This window comes from Rhineura floridana, chromosome 8 (assembly GCF_030035675.1).
Source record: "Rhineura floridana isolate rRhiFlo1 chromosome 8, rRhiFlo1.hap2, whole genome shotgun sequence".
NCBI lineage: Eukaryota > Metazoa > Chordata > Lepidosauria > Squamata > Rhineuridae > Rhineura > Rhineura floridana.
The window spans coordinates 38,538,897-38,561,084 of NC_084487.1; the positions used below are offsets into that span (position 1 = coordinate 38,538,897).

At 41.8% G+C, this 22,188-nt stretch overlaps 2 protein-coding genes across 3 annotated transcripts in view; one reads left to right on the plus strand and one right to left on the minus strand.

Annotated features, from left to right (window-relative positions):
- Window positions 1-22,188, minus strand: part of SYN3 (synapsin III) — a 272,542-nt gene that overhangs the window by 147,686 nt on the left and 102,668 nt on the right. The window lies entirely within an intron of this gene.
- TIMP3 (TIMP metallopeptidase inhibitor 3) overlaps window positions 15,911-22,188 on the plus strand; it is a 57,333-nt gene continuing 51,055 nt past the window's right edge. The window contains exon 1 of the mRNA XM_061638973.1: window positions 15,911-16,331. Within this exon, the coding sequence (XP_061494957.1) occupies window positions 16,208-16,331 (124 nt within the window). The 5' untranslated portion in view covers window positions 15,911-16,207. The remainder of the gene's footprint in view (window positions 16,332-22,188) is intronic.

Sequence of the window (22,188 nt, forward strand, 5' to 3'; positions counted from 1 at the left end):
TACTCCAGCATTCTGGTGGCCTCATTTTGCAAATTCATTTGTAGTTTCTGAATTGTTTTTAAAGGAAGCCCTACATTTATGTCCGTATAAAGGCAGTCCCATGTTTAGAACATTGCAGTAGCCAAGTCCAGTAATTCAGGAAAGGAAGAACTAATCCTTTTGCTAGGCTAGGGCCTTAGCTGGATCCCATGTTTATGAGTTGTGCCAGGTTTTTGCTGAATGCTTTAAAAATGTTCCACAAGGACATTTAAAACAGTTGGATAATGAAAAGTTCAGACAAATGAGAACACTATTTATAGATTGCTACATTGACGTAAGGCTTCATTGTGGACGCACAGTGAATTGAGATAAGTAGAAACTTTGCATAGCAAAGGCTTATATAATAGGGATACTATTGTTTTACACAGAGAGAGAGAGAGAGAGAGAGAGAGAATTTGAACTTTTAACTGATATCTACTAATTTTAACAGAACCATGTTGATAATTGATAAAGCCAGTAAGACCATGATGTTTATAGATTGACAGAATGATGTTTAAATGTGAGTAGATTGAAAGAGCTTTCACAACAGACCTTTAAAGCACATTTCAAAGCACATCCTCTACAAGCATTCTGGGATCTGTAGTTTACCTCTCACAGACCTAAAATTCCCAGCACCCTTAAGAAACTGCAGTTCCCAGGATTCTTGTGTGCATGGCGGTGGGGGAGATGTACTTTGAATGTGCTTTAAAGATCTGGTGTGTGCGCAGCCTCCATTTGCAGCTGCTCCCCAGTGATGGGGCAGTCTATCAGAGTTCTCCCTCCTTGCTTCCCCAGGAATAGTCGCCCATTGTTACAGCACACAGTCCTGGGCGAGCCACTTCCCCCAGTAAACCGAAGAAAGGACAAGAGACTGATGACAACTAGAGACCTGCAGCCAAGGATTTGGTTGGTTATTTTATCAAGATATAAAACTTAGTGCACCCTTCCTGTTTGAAAGCTGTGTTCTTTGGGGCCAAGGTCTGTTGCATCTCAAGCCCATTCCCACCAATAGCTCTCTTCAGAGCTTGGAAAAGTTACTTTTTTGAACTACAACTCCCATCAGCCCTAGGCAACATGGCCACTGGATTAGGCTGATGGGAGCTGTAGTTCAAAAAAGTAACTTTTCCAAGCTCTGGCTCTCTTGCACCTGGCCACTGATGAAGGGTATTTCTTCAAAAGCCAAACCTCTCTGCCTGACACATCTATCTCTCATGTTCCTTGCTTCTTTCCCCCTATTTCTTCAGCCACTCAGCGTCCTTAGTCCCCAACCTTATTTGACTGCCCAGCCCTGAGCTTCATGCATCAATGCAGCTGTCAATGGCACAAACAGCATTTCCTGCTTCTAAACAACAGGGGTTTTTTTGTACCTCTACTGTTTGTGAACGTTGTATGACTGGCCCTTCCCCTCAGCTGTTAGAACATTCATGAACATTTTCTGACATCACAGAAGTTCCATCGCTGAGAGGAAAGCATGTGTGTGTGTTCTAAGCAGAAAATGGTGACAGCTCATTCTTCACTACCTAGCTATATTCACTAATACGCAAAAAACCTTGCAGTTTAAGAATGTAGCTATAGCCCACAGATATTTCTACCAAACGTTAAAAAGCAGGGAAATTGGGCAGCTATAGTGAATGCACCAGGGGAGCAGGAGACCTGAACTCTCTGAGATATTTTACTGCCCTACAAAGTTGTCAAAATGCAAACACAATTTGGGTTGGTCTTTCATAGTCCAATCCACTTGTTGTGTAGCTTGGAAGAATTTGGTAACATGTTTGGAGTTTTTTTAGTATAACTTTTGCAAAGTGTTGCTGTACTTCACATATTCAGAGAAACAAAAGCAAAAGAAAATGATTTCCTATAGGAAACTTCACTAAAATTGCAAAGTAAATCAGACATATTTAAAGTGACCATCTCAACTATCTAAACTGTCTTAATAATGTTGCTTCCTCCTGGCTAAAACAAGATCAGCACAGGACATATCTTCTTTCTATTATTTGGGCTGATTACAGGTGTTGCCACCACTCACCATATGCTGAGGCACATGTTACCAAATTCTTCCAAGCTACACAGCAAGTGGATTGGACTGTGAAAGACCAACCCAAATTGTGTTTGCATCTTGACAACTTTGTAGGCAGTACAATATCTCAGAGAGGAGTTCAGGTCTCCTGCTCCCCTGGTGCATTCACTATAGCTGCCCAATTTCCCTGCTTTTTAAAGTTTGATAGAATAGCTGTGGGCTATAGGTACATTCTTAAACCACAAGGTTTTTTGCCTATTAGTGAATTTCCTTGCTTTTCAATCCGGGAGGTAAGAAATGGGATCCTGCGCAAGTTTGCTGAGAATGGATTGATCATTTGCATGCTTATTGAGTTCAGTGGGATTTACACACACACACACACACACACACACGGCAATCATGCTTAGGATAGGTGAAACTGACCACAGGGGATGGGGAGGGAGGGGTGGAAAGGCAGAGGGGAGGACTGGGATGGGAGCAGGCAGGAGGGGGAGGGGAGAAGAAGGACAGATGCGGTCATTTGCATGTTTATTGAGTTCAGTGGGATTTACTCTCGTGCAGTCATGCTTAGGATAGGTAAAACTGACCGGGGAGGGAGGGACGGAGGGCTGGAGTGGGCAGGGGAGGCGGAAGAAGGAAGAGGGGAGGGGAGGAGGCAGGGAGAGGAGAGGGGAAGGAGGGAAAAGGCAGGTCTGATCATTTGTATGATTATTGAGTAGAATTGGATTTATTCCTATGCAATCATGATTAGGATAGGTAAAACTGACCAGGCTGGGCCTGGCAACCAAGACATCTTCTGTATCTTTCAAAGTTGGGCAGGAGGAAGGGAGAATTCCACCTTGTGGTTTTTCCCATTACAATGTTGCAAGAACACCTGCACTTGGCTGACTTTCTCTTCTAAAGATACAGGATCAGTCTCAGGCCCTGAACCTGGCAACCCTACCTCCCACCCAAATTTAAAACAAAGCTGTCTCTGGGCACATCCACACCAGGCCTCTATTATACTTTGGACAATCATTATTTATTTATCTATTTATTTAGTGTAGTTATATACCGCCCCATAGCCGAAGCTCTCTGGGCGGTTTACAATAACTAAAAACATTAAAAACAAATATACAAATTTAAAAACACATCTTTTAAAAACAATTTATCATGGCTTCGCTCAAAGCCATGGCTCAAAGCCAATCATGGCTTCTCTCAAAGAATCCTGGGAAGTGTAGTTAGTGAAGGGTGCTGAGAGTTGCTAGGAGACACCGTGTTCCTCTCACAGACCTTCAGAGTGGCTGACTGTTAACCATTCTCTCAGGAGAATAGGAGTCTCCTCTCAGCACCCTTCACAAACTACACTTCCCAGGATTCTTTGAGGGAAGCCATGACTGTCTCAAGTGAAATCAAGTCTGGTGTGGGTGTGGCCCTCTGATTAGCCAAGCCCAGCAGCTGTGAGGCTTTTAGAACACTGACAGTTGGTCCTTACTGAGCATGCCCCACGTTATAATAGGCTTCCCGCCAAAATTTCTTAAATTAATTAAAAATCAACCAGGCATTTTTTAAACTTTTAAACTGCAGTAGATGAAGGTCAGAGTATGGGGCAAGGTCAGTATTAGGATTACAGGTACTCTGTGAACATGGCTGATTTTTAATGAATTTCAACAGATTATGAGAACTCTGGCAGAAAAAAGTCCAAAAGGGCTCTGAGGTTTCTCTCTCTCTTTTTAACTTTGAACTTTCGATTCTCTCTGACTGTTTTGTGTATCGCCATGAAAATTGACAGGGTTGTTAAGCAAGTGTTTCTGAGTTCAGAACTATAAGTTTTGTAAGGTTTTGTTTTGAAATGAGCTTATGGGAAGCATCAGAATGGCATGCAGGGGTATTTTCCATTTAACATTGCGGAATGTGAAAAATCCACGCTGGCTATAGTATACAGCCACTCTCGTGGCTGTATAATGAAAGTGAGTTCCCAGCATTCTGCCGCACTCCAATATTATCAAGAAACAGAATCCATGCAGATGAAGAAAGTGGAACGATGAAGGTAACAGCAAGCTTGTTTCTCAATGGCAAGAGTCACCATGGCAAGAAACAGATTTACCCTTCCTCTTTACTTTTCCCTGAGTAAGCAAATGATTGCTATTTGCTCCTGTCCTGTGGGAAAAAGCAAAGGCCTGCAGTGGGGACACACTGAAGCTGTGAAACAGAAGGTGAGGGCTACTGCTGAGATGAGATCTGAGAAGTCTGCAGTGGCCTCCTCTTCTTTCTCAGGCACAAAAGCAATTTAAGAAAAATTCTCTCTCTCTCTCTCTGATGTCTGTCAGAGTAAGAGGTGAACAGCAAAGTTAGGAAGAAGGTGAATTAAGTAGTGGGGATATGTGGCAAGGTGATCACAAAAATTACATTCACAGGATTCTATTTCAGAAGCAGATATCTTCAGGATGCTAGAATTCTCTTGTTTTTGACTGGGTTGCCAAACATTCGTTTTATTGTGCACATTTTGTGATAATTTGTGCTCATTATGCTATCGGGGCAGTTATACACAATCCCACTTTCAGTACTCTTTGTGCCTGCAAAAGTTTTGGGATGTTCTTGCTGCTTTGTTTCCAATCAGTGCACATCCTGCTGAAATCCCATAACTTTTTATACAACAAATATTCTGGTATGTATTGTACAAACATAGGCTGTGAATACATTAGTTGTCTACAGAATTGGAACCAATTACCTAGAGAGGTAGTGGGCTCTCCAACACTGGAGGCATTCAAGAGGCAGCTGGACAGCCATCTGTCGGGAATGCTTTGATTTGGATTCCTGCATTGAGCAGGAGGTTGGACTTGTAACCCTTATAGGCCCCTTCCAACTCTACTGTTTTATGATTTTATGATACAGCAAAGCGTTTCCATTAGCCACATCTGGACAGGGAACGGGTTCATCTGCTGATCAGTTGCAAACTCTCTGTGAAGCCTCATGAAAAAAAATGTGCTCAAGCTGCTCCCACCACTTTTTACAGTAAAATGGGGCAGAGTTTGATGAGAGTCGTGTGCCTGTTTTCAGAAGAGAGAGGTGGAGATGCACTGGAGCTGCAGAACAGTGAGTGTTTCTACCCATACTCTGAATGATGTTGTTGTTGTCATGTGCCTTCAGGTCGATTATGACTTATGGCGACCCTATGAATCAGTGACCTGCAAGAGCATCTGTCATGAACCACCCTGTTCAGATCTTGTAAGTTCAGGTCTGTGGCTTCCTTTATGGAATCAATCCATCTCTTGTTTGGCCTTTCTCTTACTCCCTTCTGTTTTTCCCAGCATTATTGTCTTTTCTAATGCATCATGTCTTCTCATGATGTGTCCAAAGTATGATAACCTCAGTTTCATCATTTTAACTTCTAGTGACAGTTCTGGTTTAATTTGATCTAACACCCAATTATTTGTCTTTTTTGCAGTCCATGGTATGCGCAAAACTCTCCTCCAACACCACATTTCAAATGAGTTGATTTTTCTCTTACCTGCTTTTTTCATTGTCCAACTTTCGCATCCATATATACAGACCGGGAATACCATGATCTGAATGATCCTGACTTTAGTGTTCAGTGATACATCTTTGCATTTGAGGACCTTTTCTAGTTCTCTCATAGCTGCCCTACCCAGTCCTAGCCACCTTCTGATTTCTTGACTATTTTCTCCATTTTGGTCAATGACTGTGCCGAGGTATTGATAATCCTTGACAAGTTCAATGTCCTCATTGTCAACTTGAAAGTTACATAAATCTTCTGTTGTCATTACTTTAGTCTTTTTGATATTCAGCTGTAGTCCTGCTTTTGTGCTTTCCTCTTTAACTTTCATCAGCATTCGTTTCAAATCATTACTGGTTTCTGCTAGCAGTATGGTATCGTCTGCACATCTTAAATTATTGATATTTCTCCCTCCAATTCTCACACCTCCTTCATCTTGGCCCAATCCTGCTTTCTGTATATGTTCTGTGTACAGATTAAACAACTAGGGTGATAAGATACACCCCTGTCTCACACCCTTCCCGATGGGGAACCAATCGGTTTCTCCATATTCTGTCCTTACAGTAGCCTCTTGTCCAGAGTATAGGTTGTGCATCAGGGCAATCAGATGCTGTGGCACCCCCATTTCTTTTAAAGCATTCCATAGTTTTTCATGATCTACGCAGTCAAAGGCTTTGCTGTAATCTATAAAGCACAGGGTGATTTTCTTCTGAAATTCCTTGCTCTGTTCCCTTATCCAATGTATGTTTGCAATAAGATCTCTGGTGCCTCTTCCCTTTCTAAATCCAGCTTGGGCGTCTGGCATTTCTCGCTCCATATATGGTAAGAGACTTTGTTGTAGAATCTTGAGCATTACTTTACTTGCATGGGATATTAAGGCAATAGTTTGATAATTACTGCATTCTCTGGGATCCCCTTTCTTTGGAATTGGGATATATATTGAACGCTTCCAGTCTGTGGGCCATTGTTTAGTTTTCCATATTTGTTGACAATTTTTTTGTCAAAATTTGGACTGATTCAGTCTCAGTAGCATGTAGCAACTATTGGTATGCCATCTATTCCTGGTGATTTGTTTCTTCCAAATATTTTAAGAGCAGCTTTTACCTCACATTCTAAAATTTCTGGTTCTTCATCATATGGTTCCTCTGTGAATGAATCTGTCATCCTTGCATCGTTTTTATAGACTTCTTCAGTATATTGCTTCCATCTTCCTTTTATTTCATCTCGGTCAGTCAGTGTGTTCCCCTGTTGACTATTCAATATCCCTACTCGTGGTTTAAATTTCTCTTTCATTTCTCTAATCTTTTGGAATAGGGCTCTTGTTCTTCCCTTTTTGTTGTCCTCTTCTATTTCTATACAATAACTATTGTAATAGTTCTCTTTGTACTAGTCGCTGTATTGTTGCCTTGAGGGTTCTGACCGTGTTTCTCTCTCCTTTTGCATTTGCTTTCCTACTCTCTTTAAACATTTTAAGAGTTTCTTCAGTCGTCCATTAAGGTCTTTCTCTCTTTTTAACTTAGAGGTATTGCTTTTTTTGCCTTCTTCCCTGATAATGTCTCTGACTTCATTCCATAGTTCTTCTGGCTCTCCGTCAACTAAGTTTAAAGCCTCAAATCTGTTCCTTATTTGATATTCTTCTGGGATGTTATTTAAATTGTATTTTGGCATTATGATTGCTTTGTTCTTCTTCTTTAGCTTTACTCTGATTTTCGATACGACCAGTTCATGATCTGTACCGCAGTCTGCTCCTGGTCTTGTTTTTGCAGAAAGTATGGAACTTCTCCATCTTCTGTTACCAATTATATAATCAATTTGATTCCTATACTGACCATCTGGTGATGTCCACGTGTACACTCATCTTTTCGGTTGCTCAAAAAATGTGTTTGCAAGAAACAAATTATTGGCTTCACAGAATTCAATAAGTCTCTCTCCTGCTTCATTTCTGTCTCCTAAGCCCCATGTTCCCACAATTCCTAACTTGTCTCTGTTCCCTACTTTTCCATTCCAGTCCCCCATGATTATATCACCACATCTTGTTTTGGTGTGTGATCAATTTCCTCCTGTACTTCTGCATAAAATCTCTCCAATTCTTCTTCCAAGTTTGCCATTGGAGCGTAGACTTGGATGATGGTTATGTTAATAGGTTTCCCATTTAATCTCATTGATATCACTCAGACCTCGCGTTGTAGCTCCTAACTGCTTCTGCTACATCACTTCTCACTATTAAAGCAACCCCGTTTCTTCTTGATTTCTCATTTCCTGCATAAAATATTTTGTAGTAGCCTGATTGAAAATGTCCCATTCCCGTCCATTTTAATTCACTCATTCCAAGTATTGTAATGTTGATACATTCCATTTCTTGCTTGACAATTTCTAACTTTCTCTGGTTCATGCTTCTCACATTCCATGTTCCTATTGTGTGCGTTGTACAACTCCGGACTCTCCTTTCGCATCTGTTTGCATCAACCCTTCCTCTGAGTTTGGATGCATCTTAGTCTGGTGTCTCAGCTTTGACCATTCCGCCTTGGGTGACCCTGCTAAGAGTCTAGCCTCTTGGTCATTGCTGTCAGCTTCTTCAACACTCTCAAACCCCCTCACCATGTGAAGGTGTGCATCCTAAAGGAGGACTCTGAATGATAGTGTGATGTAAATGGATGTTGATCAACGTACCTACATTTCCATGTATATCTTTTAAATAATTCATGTTTCCAGCTTCCTTTTTCTTTATTTTTTTTAGTCTCTTATATGTTTGAATATACTTGAATTGTTTTGTATTTATATTCATGACTTTTGAATATCTTTTGTTCTCTTTCATTACTTATGTACTGTGAAAATTTACAATTTTTTTTCCAAAAAAGAGAGAAGTTTGGTTTATTTTTGTTGCGCTATAGCCCCATACAGCAATAATGTGGTAGCATTGGGGAACCATCACGGAACAACGAACAAAGAAGAATTCACCACTAATGCAGAATTATTGTGTCAAGAACATGTGGCAGAACATACCCACAATAAAATACCAGTCTGGAGGGGCCCAATGATAATTTCATTTTTCAGTTCCACAACAGTATCCTGCAAGGTAGCAGAGCCCTTTAGCTCCTGTTCACCCTCTTCAGGCATCTTTTGGGAACAGCATCTCAGATATTCCTTGCTGGGAACAGAAGTCAGAAGTGAGCAATCAAAATGGACTTGGGGATTTGACAGTTGGAGAACATAGAGAACTTTATTGCAGTTTAGCAAAGGCACACATCATGAAGAACTGAGAATCTGACTCATGCAAATATACGATCAATTGAAACTTTAATTACAGTATCTCAAATGGTGAGCAACATATTTTTTCTTCTCTCCAATAAAACCCCAAATCCCCAGTCTCTTGCAACACAGTGCCCTCTAGCATAATACTCAGACACATTCCAAACTGACTTAGGAGGTGAAATCTTTTCGAAAGGAAACTTATGTTCTGGAAGTGCTGGTATTCTACTTCAGAAATAACTTATCACTTCTTGAGAGTTGCTAGGTGCACCCTTTGGGACCGCATGTGTTTTGGACTCAGGAATATTTATGTATTAAGTATAACATATTTTGAAACAAGCAACCTTGAATCTTCAGACTAGTACAGGACAGTGCCTGAGACTGAGCTTTGCATGGAAAAATCCACAATTCAAAAATGGCAGTGAACTCACTAGATGGCCATAGGCAAGCAAGTATCTTTCAGCCTCAGTCCCCTACCTGCAATATGAGAATAATAATTGAATAATCACATTATAGCGTGATTGTCCCGAGGATTACTAAGGCAGTGGATATGATGCACTTTGAGTGCTCTAACAATTAGATTAGTATTAATAAGGGAGCAGTCTTAAACACACATGTGAGTAAGCCTCACTGCGTTTGTCAGGAAACTTACTACTGAATAAATATGCTTATGATTGCTCTGTAAACTTGTTGGTTTTAAAGAGCTTGGGGAGGCAGCTAGATGGAACAAACAGTGACCAAGTGTGGTCCCTTGGAAAAATACCCTGTATTCTGATGTCTCAAAGCCTCTGTACAGTTTCATGGTAAAGCATAGATATCCCCAACAACTTCAGAGGAGGATTTTCAATTAATTACACAGGGCTTGATTCAGATGACATTCTAAGTATGCAAGATAAGAGGTCATTGTGCACTATGGTTACATTATACTGGGGTGTAACATCTTAACATCATCTGAGCAAGTACAAAGATAACTTGGGCTTCGTTATGGATGATATTAGCACTATTTTATTTTTCTTACCAAGAACATATTTCAAGTGACATAGTGCACTCTAATTACATAGCTTCGCCATCTTCCCAAAGTATTTTAGAGAGGGAAAACTTGATCTGGAGGTTAAGCAATTGGTTCAAAGCCTATAAAAAACTTGGGCAGAGAGGGAATTACGATCTTTTTTTCTACTGATCCCGCCAATGTTGCAAAACAATTGGTGTAGAGACAATACTAGGTTTTTTTTTGTTTTTGTTTCTATAGCTAAAGAATTGGGGCAGGATGCAGAATTTACATGCTCTTTCAATGCAGACCCTGTCATTTCTGGCCAATTTTCCCTCTCTTGCCTTCAGCTCAGTTCTGCATTATGTCAGCACCAGCATTAACCATGGTTATAGCTAAACATGGCATCTCAGTTTAGCCAGGATTAGAAACCAATATTAAACCTGATTCATTCTCATAACAGCAAATCTTGGGGTTGGTTCACATATGCATGCCCAACACTTGATGAATGTAGTGTAATATGTGCTATCACAATATAAACTGGAGATGGAATGTTCATATCACTTCAGACACAATGCTTTTCAGTGGAATTAATTCATCAGTTCATATGTTCAGTTGCTGACCATCAAGTGACTGTAGTTTAATCAAATGATGTAAATTAAAGGATTAATCAAAGTGTGAACGAGGCCTGCATCAGCCTTAGCCAAAGTTAACATTGGTGCCACTGTCAATGTAATGCTTAGGTGCAGTAAAGGTGGGAAGGAGAAAACTGCTACAGGACACTCATCAATCTGAATCATCAGTGTAATCTGAAGCAGTTTAGCTATTTGTTGGTTGTTTTCTGATGCTAAGGGTAATTTATGTCAATATGAGGCACACACCTTATCATGTCAGTTTCAAAGGACTGGCCTCATTTTCATTTTAGTTTTAGGCCATTATCACACCTCATCTCCCACCCCTCTCCTTGCTCAAATTAGGCTTGAAAGAGTCTCCTAATATAGCTAAGAGAATATTTGTTTATCTATTTATTAGATTGCCTACCTGCCCTTCACCATGAGGACCAAGAATGGGTTACCACAATATTAAAGCTGACAAAATGCCAGAAATAAATGAATAAAAAGTTTCCAGAAATACAACATTCAATTTAAAGCCTAATTGATGCATTTTGGGTAGCATTAGAGTCATGGAGCTATGACCACCACCACCCCGCAATTTTTTTCCCCACAACACAATTAGGTTTCAGTTGCGGTTGCAGTGCATGCGTGGATGCCATGTGTGCGTGATGCCTACAATAGTTTCTCCAATGGTGTCCCCTGTTTTAGCAGCACAATGCCTAAATCTACGAAACCCCAAGGACAGACTTTGATGTTACACATCATGGTCTAAGGTGATTAATCACTCCACCCATGTCTTTTCAGGATAATAAGGTTGCTTTGTTATGTCTTGCATCTGGCAGGTTCCCTTGCTGTGAATCTGTCCTCGGTATATTGCTCCTCAAGGGTACAAAGCAAGAGTACAAGCAAGACTTCCCCATAAATTGCACTGAACGTTGCAATTGCTAAAATACACACCAAGATTAACAGCTGGAAGCATCTGGAAAGGCATGATGGAGCTTTTCCACACTTAATTCTAAACAGTCAATTTTATAAATTCATAGTGACTGGGAGGCTTTGAGTGGAACATTTTGGGCATGATTACACAACTCAAAATCAAATAATGGTTTTACAGTGCCAAGAAAACATGCCATCTATTTTTCCCACTAGCACATTTGTTTATTGAGGAAAGACATCTTAATATTAATGCTTTTCTGCACTTTTTCCTTACATAAAAAAAGACAAAAAGGCACTTGAAATGGAATTATTTTCTACCATCACAAATCCAGAATTAGTTTGCATCCAGTAAGCATATCCGCACTTAGGGTGGGAGTCAGTGCTAGTTCTACTCAGAGTAGACCTATGGCTATGACTAACTCAGGTTTATTCATTTGAATGGGTTTACTCTGAGTAGGACTTAGTTGAATACAACCGACCAGAATACAACCGTTCCAGAATGGAACCGACCAGAGGGACGGCAACCCTGGACTTAATCCTCAGTGGGGACCGGGACCTGGTGCGAGATGTAAGTGTTGTTGAACCGATTGGGAGCAGTGACCACAGTGCTATTAAATTAAACATACATGTAACTGGCCAATTGCCAAGAAAATCCAACATGGTCACATTTGACTTCAAAAGAGGAAACTTCACAAAAATGAGGGGATTGGTAAAAAGAAAGCTGAAAAACAAAGTCCAGAGGGTCACATCACTCGAAAATGCTTGGAAGTTGTTTAAAAACACTATATTAGAAGCTCAACTGGAGTGCATACCGCAGATCAGAAAAGGTACCACCAGGACCAAGAAGATGCCAGCATGGTTAACGAGCAAAGTCAAGGAAGCTCTTAGAGGCAAAAAGTCTTCCTTCAGAAAATGGAAGTCTTGTCCAAATGAAGAAAATAAAAAAGAACACAAACTCTGGCAAAAGAAATGCAAGAAGACAATAACGGATGCTAAAAAAGAATTTGAGGAGCACATTGCTAAGAACATAAAAACCAACAACAAAAAATTCTATAAATACATTCAAAGCAGGAGACCATCTAGGGAGACAATTGGACCCTTGGATGATAAGGGAGTCAAAGGTGTACTAAAGAACGATAAGGAGATTGCAGAGAAGCTAAATGAATTCTTTGCATCTGTCTTCACAGTGGAAGATATAGGGCAGATCCCTGAACCTGAACTAACATTTGCAGGAAGGGATTCTGAGGAACTGAGACAAATAGTGGTAACGAGAGAGGAAGTTCTAAGCTTAATGGACAATATAAAAACTGACAAATCACCGGGCCCGGATGGCATCCACCCGAGAGTTCTCAAAGAACTCAAATGTGAAATTGCTGATCTGCTAACTAAAATATGTAACTTGTCCCTTGGGTCCTCCTCCGTGCCTGAGGACTGGAAAGTGGCAAATGTAACGCCAATCTTCAAAAAGGGATCCAGAGGGGATCCCGGAAATTACAGGCCAGTTAGCTTAACTTCTGTCCCTGGAAAACTGGTAGAAAGTATAATTAAAGCTAGATTAACTAAGCACATAGAAGAACAAGCCTTGCTGAAGCAGAGCCAGCGTGGCTTCTGCAAGGGAAAGTCCTGTCTCAGTAACCTATTAGAATTCTTTGAGAGTGTCAACAAGCATATAGATAGAGGTGATCCAGTGGACATAGTGTACTTAGACTTTCAAAAAGCGTTTGACAAGGTACCTCACCAAAGGCTTCTGAGGAAGCTTAGCAGTCATGGAATAAGAGGAGAGGTCCTCTTGTGGATAAGGAATTGGTTAAGAAGCAGAAAGCAGAGAGTAGGAATAAACGGACAGTTCTCCCAATGGAGGGCTGTAGAAAGTGGAGTCCCTCAAGGATCGGTATTGGGACCTGTACTTTTCAACTTGTTCATTAATGACCTAGAATTGGGAGTGAGCAGTGAAGTGGCCAAGTTTGCTGACGACACTAAATTGTTCAGGGTTGTTAAAACAAAAAGGGATTGCGAAGAGCTCCAAAAAGACCTCTCCAAACTGAGTGAATGGGCGGAAAAATGGCAAATGCAATTCAATATAAACAAGTGTAAAATTATGCATATTGGAGCAAAAAATCTGAATTTCACATATACGCTCATGGGGTCTGAACTGGCGGTGACCGACCAGGAGAGAGACCTCGGGGTTGTAGTGGACAGCACGATGAAAATGTCGACCCAGTGTGCGGCAGCTGTGAAAAAGGCAAATTCCATGCTAGCAATAATTAGGAAAGGTATTGAAAATAAAACAGCCGATATAATGCTGTTGTATAAATCTATGGTGCGGCCGCATTTGGAATACTGTGTACAGTTCTGGTCGCCTCATCTCAAAAAGGATATTCTAGAGTTGGAAAAGGTTCAGAAGAGGGCAACCAGAATGATCAAGGGGATGGAGCGACTCCCTTACGAGGAAAGGTTGCAGCATTTGGGGCTTTTTAGTTTAGAGAAAAGGCGGGTCAGAGGAGACATGATAGAAGTGTATAAAATTATGCATGGCATTGAGAAAGTGGATAGAGAAAAGTTCTTCTCCCTCTCTCATAATACTAGAACTCGTGGACATTCAAAGAAGCTGAATGTTGGAAGATTCAGGACAGACAAAAGGAAGTACTTCTTTACTCAGCGCATAGTTAAACTATGGAATTTGCTCCCACAAGATGCAGTAATGGCCACCAGCTTGGATGGCTTTAAAAGAAGATTAGACAAATTCATGGAGGACAGGGCTATCAATGGCTACTAGCCATGATGGCTGTGCTGTGCCACCCTAGTCAGAGGCAGCATGCTTCTGAAAACCAGTTGCCGGAAGCCTCAGGAGGGGAGAGTGTTCTTGCACTCTGGTCCTGCTTGCGGGCTTCCCCCAGGCACCTGGTTGGCCACTGTGAGAACAGGATGCTGGACTAGATGGGCCACTGGCCTGATCCAGCAGGCTCTTCTTATGTTCTTATGTTCTTAACCCATATATTGGTTTTAGTTATATTCTCAATGAATTCCTTGAGCTGTAACATTGATCTCAAACATAATTCTCTGTATCTTCACCATATTTCAGCCCCTAGAATATCACAGAGGAAGACTTGATGTTAAACATATAACCAGCTAACATTGGTACATAGCTTATATCATTGCTTCCCAACCTGGTGCTGTCCAGATGTTGTTGGACTAGAACTCCCATGAGCCCCAGCCAGCATGGTTAATGGGTGATGGGAATTATAGTCCAGAAACATCTGGAGGGCACAAAGTTGGGGAAGGCTGGTATATATAAGATACAGGGCCTACAGTGCAGTTCCCAGCGTCAGAAGAGTAAGATGACAGCAGCATTGTTACACCCACCATCAGCCCAACTGAACTGCATTTTAGCTATTCAGAGATGCACTTTATTCAAGTGACTTTCTAAAATATGAAAGCCTAGTTGTTTGAAGATGTCATGAAATGGTGGCTCTGAAACATATACCTGCTATAGGATGCTGTCACAGTAGGAAATCTACATGCTATTATCATCATGAAATTGGGCTGAAGTGGCTATAGTTGGGGAGATCTGGGGGACAGACACCTGTCTTTTCCACCACCTTGAAGGATCATGATGGGGTTGTGGCCACTTTTATTGAATCAGTTCACAAGAGCATGTTCTGTATGTATTGTAAGCTCACCCCATTTTTATGAGTGGCAAGCAGTTCCAGGGGTGCAGCAGGGTTGTTTTCCTTTGGCATGAGGACCCTTGAGGCATTTTGTAAAAACAGAGAAGACAAATTCCAATGCCCCACATCAGACTTTCAGAGAGAAGCAGCCAACACTTCCAAATGTTGTTAGTTTACAAAATCCAAGCTCATTTCACTCAACGGGTATTATTTCCTTTGCACTTCATTCTTAAGAGGGGATTGGGAGGAGGGTGTGTGTCTGCTTTTGCCCCATTCAGAAGACTTAAGCCAGAGGTATATCAGTCCCCATAGACTGCCCCATCAAGTGTAGTTTTCCTAACAAAAGAGAGGCATGGCCAGACCTCAACAGCAGGTTTCACCAACTTTTAAGTAGTCCTTCCAGCCCAGAGCAAGATCAGCTATGAAGGCATGTCTTCTGACGGGGCAGCACTGTGGACTGTTATGGGGAATAGGGCTGGTAGGGACAGCACTATGTGTGTGGGTCTTTGGGTCCCAGTCGTCTCCACAACCATCTACTTCCAGCAGCGCTTTGCGATCTGTTGGTCTGGGATGGCGCGGCGGTTGCAGTGAGAAGCTCCTCTGCTGTGGCAAGTAGCGAGAAGCATGGACTAATTCCCCTATTCTCCTCCTCCCTCCTCCTCTCCGTTCCTCTGCCGCGCAGAGCGCGCGGTTCCCCACAACCGAAATCTCGCGCGCAGCCCCAACCAGCACATCCATACAGCGAACGCACACATGATTCCCTATATGGAGCGGATGAATGCCTTGCTGCGACCCCGCCTCCAGCGTGTGTGGGTTTGGTAGCCTCTCCCCTTTTTTCTGAGGGATGAGGTAATGCGGGGCTCCGATTGGTCCGGGGGGCGGCGCCCCAAGAGCCCGAGGGGGGCGCGATCAAGGCTATAACTCCCCGCTGCTGCCGAGAGCGGAGAAGGCGGAGAGGCGCTCAGTGGGGTTCGAACTCGTGCAGAAGACAGAATCGAATCACCTTTTTTTAAATTAAGCCCAACGCGGTGCACAAAAGTCCTGAAAAGCCCCGCGCGCTGTCGTTCGCCTCCGCCGCCGAAAAGTAGAAGGGGCAGGGAGGTGTGGGGGCTGCAGAAATCGCAACTGTTTGAAAGAGGTCCTCCACCCTTTCCCCCCTCCGAGTTGAGTGAAGAGGAGAGGAGAGAGAGCGCGTAACAGCAGGGCGGTAGCATCAGAAGCATGTCGGGGGGCGTGCTGAGCCTTTTCGTGCTGCTGTGCAGCTGGAACCTGGGCGACTTGCTGGTGGAAGCTTGTACCTGCGTCCCGATTCACCCTCAGGATGCTTTCTGCAACTCTGACATTGGTAAGTGGATCCTTCCCTATGCGGTCCCACCTTCCACTCCCCGTCTAAGGGGCAGCAGCATCTCCTGGGTTGCTGGGGCTTCTTAACCTTCCTGCTGCCGGGTCTTGCCTGGGGAAATGCACGCAAGTATGCCTGTTGTGTGCTGAATGACTACCATCCCCTGGACTGAAGTGATGGGGGAAAGGAAGGCAAAAGCATTGAGCTGGGGCGCCCTCTCCGCTCTCTCTGTGGCGCTAGGTTTGCTTTGCAAGAGAGTACACCGGCTCTGCAAACATCTAAGCCAAACCTCACTTAGGCGGCAATCCAATACACACTTACTTGGGAGTAAGTCCCATTGAACCTAATGGAACTTACTTCTGAGTAGACATGTATTGGATTGCACTGTCCCTCAAGTTCTCTTTTCTTCAGTCTCTCTTGTACACTGTCTTTCTTAGACATGGCACTCATGTTTAGTTCCCTTCCAGGGACATTCAGTTGACTGACATTTATAAAGTTCTCCAATCCAGTGTGAGTTTAGGATGTCAGCAGTAAGTTTCTGGAACAACTAGAAAAAAGCAGCTTCAGAGAACAATACAGAGAGGCTAACACATGTAAAAGATTTCACTAATTCCATACAAGGGACACTGAATAATGTACTTCCAGATGTGCTGACACTTGGATGCTGCACCCAGCCTGTCTTCATGTCTATCATGGGAAACTATGAAATGCAGGTGACAGGTTAACAACATAGCTAATCTGAGTTTCAGTGGTGTATTCTGTGGATGTATTCTTGAAGAAATGTTGAAAAGAAGTATTTTAAAGTAAAACCTTAAGGTGTACAGTCTTTTGCATAGTCACAAAGTCTCTGAGAAAAAGTACTGTGTGGATTTAAAAGTTGTAGCAACGGATTGTGAGACTGGCTTCTTTCCTAGAGAGACAAAAACAAAACTGAAGGTGTGGAGCCAAAATGTCCTTTACTTCCTCAAGTAGCTGGGTTAGTGTCAAGCAAATAATCAAATGAGGAACAGAGGACAAATTCTCCTGCTCAAAGGACCTGTGCCCAGCAACTTCTAAAATAGTGTTGTTCACGGCAGTTAGTCACAACTGCATTTGCAGGCTCCATGTCCCCATAAATGTTGAGCATAATGTCAAGGAAGAGGTGGTATAGATCTTTCAGACTTGTCTATGCGGTGTGCTTTGGACAGTGCAGGTTCAAAAACTGTGTTATGTGCATGTGTTTGAGGTTCAAGCAATCAGAAAAAAGTGTGGTTCTTGGGTTTGTGACACAATTATGTGTAGGTAATATCACAAGGGAGGGAGAAACAAGTTCAAATGGCTCATTTTTAAGGGATTTGTGATGTTTTCCTTCTTAAAAAGGTTATTAAGATGCGTCTCAACTTTTTTGACACTGGCAGACTAACAGTGCACTCCTCTGATTTGGTTGCTATTAATTGACCAGAAATAGTCACACCTGGTCTCTCATGTTCTGTTGCAACAGTTTTCAAAACTTTTTCTTCTGGATGCTTACAAGATAATTCTGTGCTTAGCTCCCCTCTGTTAATTCCCTTAGTGGCCTGAAATGAATCTCACCCTAGTACCTTGTTCTGCATTATTATCCCATTACAATGATTTGGGAGGCTCATCTCAGGACTTTTGTGACACTCACTTGTGCAATTTGACTTTTAGCAACAATGGCCAATTTGGTGCTCTCCAGATGTTGTTGAACTACAGCTCCCATCATCCCTGATAATTGGCCAAGGCCCTCTGTTGGCTAGCCCTGATGAATACTTTGGAGAGGGCACATCTGGTATATAATTAATATGCTGATACTCATGTCCAGTTAACGACAGGGAAAAGTTGTCCTTAAGGGACAGTCTTTACAGCAGGAACAGGGAATATGTGGCCTTCCGCATATTGTTGGGCTACAATTCTAATCAGCTGCAGTCAGTATGGTCAATGTTTAGGAATGATGAGAAGAGTAATCTCACAACATCTGGAAGGCCTCAGGTTTCCCATAGCTGCTTTGCAGAAAGATAAAAGGTTGAATGAGTGGGATTACTGATCTCACAAAGGTGGTCTCTCTAGTAGTTCTTTACTGGTAGTACCAATCTGAGATCCCCTTTATACTGTGGATCCAGACAGCTGTATGGTGAAGGTCTGTGCAAAGACATCTGCCAATGTGATTCTCCTAACAGTATGTTTAATATGCTACACAAGTGCTGCCAGTCCTTTTGGGAGGAGAATTGCCTGCATGGTATGCTAAACATGCTGTTTGAGAAACCATGCGGGTGAAAGCATTTACACAGACCTGAACCAGCATTGAAAAAGGCATGGAGATGATACTACTTCTATGTCAATATTTTCTCACCTGAAGACAAAATGATGCCCCATCTGTAGATTGGAGACCTCTCTCTTTTTAATGACTCACATGTAGATGGAGATAGGAAAATGCCCCCTCCTCCAGAATATACTACAACTGCTTCATAGTGCTTCATGGTAAAGCTGAGATGTATGTATGAAAATGTTTTATAGACACTTTCATTGTTAGTAGTGAAAACTCTGCTTTTTCTGTATGAATGACATTAATAGAGTTTGGTTTCTAAGTAGTCAGTCTTTAATTCCCACCAAAAAGTTAAAAATCAAAATCAAAATCCAGGGTTGGAGATTTTAGCGAAGTCTACTTATTCATGTCTAGTTTAGGTAGTATGTCAGGTGCTAAAAGCCGAGAAAAACTTTGAATGTTAAAAAGTGGTGAAAGGATTGCAGTCTTACTTGAGTAATTTTAAATTGGAGAATTCTGTAAATGGCGTTGCACCAGAAGATCCATTTGAGTTGCTGGGACAACTCAAAGTTCACTAAATATTTTTATTGCTGCCACTTTCTTTGCATTGTAGGAGTAGGCATGTCAATCTAGAAGCCACTGCCACTGAGAGCCTGCATTCTTCTGAAAACATGAACATGAAGCCAATTTGTCTGCCGTCCCAGTGTCTACAATGAGCTGTAATGCATGAGAATGTATGATTCTCCTAGTCACAAATGCTTTGGCTCGTGACTTTTCAGTTTACTAGAAACACTGATGCATATGTGGGAGCGAAAGATGGAGAAGCTGCATTGGAAAGTGTGAACAAGGGTAATTTTAGCCGAGGTGAAAATTAGTAAGTAAGTGAAAATTCATAAGAAAATTAATGTCTTGGAATACTTCTGCTGCTGGGCTTGTTTCCTCAGACAAGGGGTTAGTACAAGACATATTCATGCTTAGAACTACCCAGTAAAATGAATAAGTCTAAAGTTAAACATGACTAACATTGATTTCAATAGGTCTTCTCTAAACATAACAAAGTTTGGATACAACCCAAGGATTGGTTGCCTTAAAACAGAGGGTGGCTAAGTTATGGCCATGCGGATGTTGATGGACTCCAACTTCTACCAGCCCCAGCCAACATAGCCAACAATTAGGGATTATGGGAGTTGTCTAACAACATCTGGACGGACACAGGTTAGCCACCTCTCCCTTACAGGGATTGTTCGTCAGAAACAACAGTCTCAGTTTACATGTAATACAGAATTCCAACGTATTCACAGCCTGTTATTGCCTGTGCATAGATCGTTATGCACAGATCACTAGATCTCTCTTCTCTGATTCATCCCTTGAACCTGTGTGAGTTCACATTTGCTTCAACTGCCCTGTTTACCCTATTTTATAGTACCTGCCCTTGGGAAACCAGTTTCTATATTTTACTTGTCAAATTTTGGATAGCTTTGTAAATTGTGTTGAGTTGTTAAGAGTTGCCATTCTGCAGGTTTCAGTCCCATCTCTCATGGTCTCTTGAAGTTAAATTTCTGGAGGCAGAGGCATCTTCTTTAATTGAAGGAACAAGTGCCCTTTTGCCTTTTAAATCAGTGGAGGTCAGGCTACTGCAGAATAAATTTATACAACATGCCAATAGATGTGTGTGTATGTTTAAAAACTCACCTTATTAAACAAAGCAAGAATCCTGTCTAGTTGTAGTAATAAGTTGTTCTAATGTCTCAGTTTCTTAATGGTTGATGGTGTGAATAAGCTCTTAATAGGCTGGGTGTACATGTTTCTTCAGGTTTATCTACAGTGAATTGTGAAATTTTAGCTTGAGAATCAGAGTTACTCTAGCTGTTAGAACTGAAAGTGGGGCTTAGTACAAGTTTTATAGCAAGGTATACCCATTAGAAAACAGTATATAAAGTGCAAGATAAAACAGAATTTCCAATATTCAGTGGTTATTTTTTGTCTAAACGCATCTAGTCTGCAATTCTGAGAAGCGCAGTGCGCTATGAAGGGCCAAGTTCTTCGTTAAACTACCAGCTCTGCCAGCAGCTCTTTAGTAAACATTGCCATGCTTCTGAAGAGCCAAAAGAGGAAGAATTGGATTCAGGCTTCTAGCTGACGAAGACATAAGTGTTTCTATGGAGACCTATAGCAGTGTACTAGATCAGGGTTTAGACAGACTAAACTACATGCTGGTTGATAAAACAAATTGTATATATGTAGGGGAGGGGAAGCAACAACTTTGTATAGCTCTTTATTTATTTATTATTTATTTATTATCTTTATTTATACCCCGCCTTTTTTCCAAACTGGAACTCAAGGCGGCTTCCAGATAAAAGTACAGTAGGGCCCCGCTCATACAGCGGGTTACGTTCCGTACCCCTGCTGTAAAGCGAAAACCGCTGTAAAGCGGATCCCATTGACTTGCATTGACCAAAATGGCGCCTGGTGGCAAAAAACTGCCATAAAAGCAGAACAAGCGCTGTAAAGCGGGGCCTTTCTACAATTCACAACCGCTGTATTAGCGGAACACTGTAAAGCAAAGCGCTGTAAAGCAGGGGCCTACTGTAAGTACATATCATTAAGAACATATAGACATATAAAACATATAAACATATAAAAATCAGCATTAAAACGCAATTAAACTAATAAGATGTTAAAACCAAATAGCTCTTCAAATTCCTGGCAAAATGCATGTCTTAGGGAGGAGTATATGCAGGAAGAATAGGTGCTCCAGGCAAGGCCTATTCAAATTGTCCTTGTAACTCTTTGTATCTCTGCAAGTAAGACAGCATCTAGGAAAAGGTTTGCTATTTTTAAAAAAAATTAAATACCATTGTGGTTTCAGGAGCAGCTGGATAATGCTTGAACCTTATAATAAACCACTTGCTTGAATTCAGGTACTGTGATAAGCTCATGTTTCCTTTCATTGTGCAGTCTTACTTGTAATACTGGTATATGACAACCTGTAATAGGGAAGAGGCGATGGCGTTGGTGAAAAACAGTTCAAGTCCTATGAAGTCACAGTGAGGCTAGCGTTAGAGGAAGGAAATGGGTGGTTCTGGGGAAGGAACAGGAAAGCCCCCCCCCCTGTTTTAAAGTTATGATAGCAATAGGACTGTTATAAATAAAGATACATTCATTGACTCAATGGAAAGTCCGAAATGGCTGCACTCCCTCCTCTTCATTTTACCCACACTGCCACAACAGAGTATAGGACTGGATATCAACTAGTTATGGCAGTCTAAGGTCCAATATAGCATCAGCCATCTTAGGTTGGACCATAGATTTACTCTATTTGCTACAACATTTTGGCCAAGCTGCCGTAAAGAAATTTGTCACGATAAGGTCAAACTGGGATTTCTGACTGGATCCTTGCAGCTTATCTTGATTCAGATCTGATGTATGCTACACATTTACACCACTTTAAACAGTCAAGGCTTCCCCCAAAGAATCCCGAGTAGTATAGTTTGTTAAGGGTGCTGAAAGTTGTTAGGAGACCGCCACACCCAGAGGGAACTCTGGAAATTGCTGCAATGGGAATTAGGGTCTCCTAACAATGCTTAGCACTCTTCA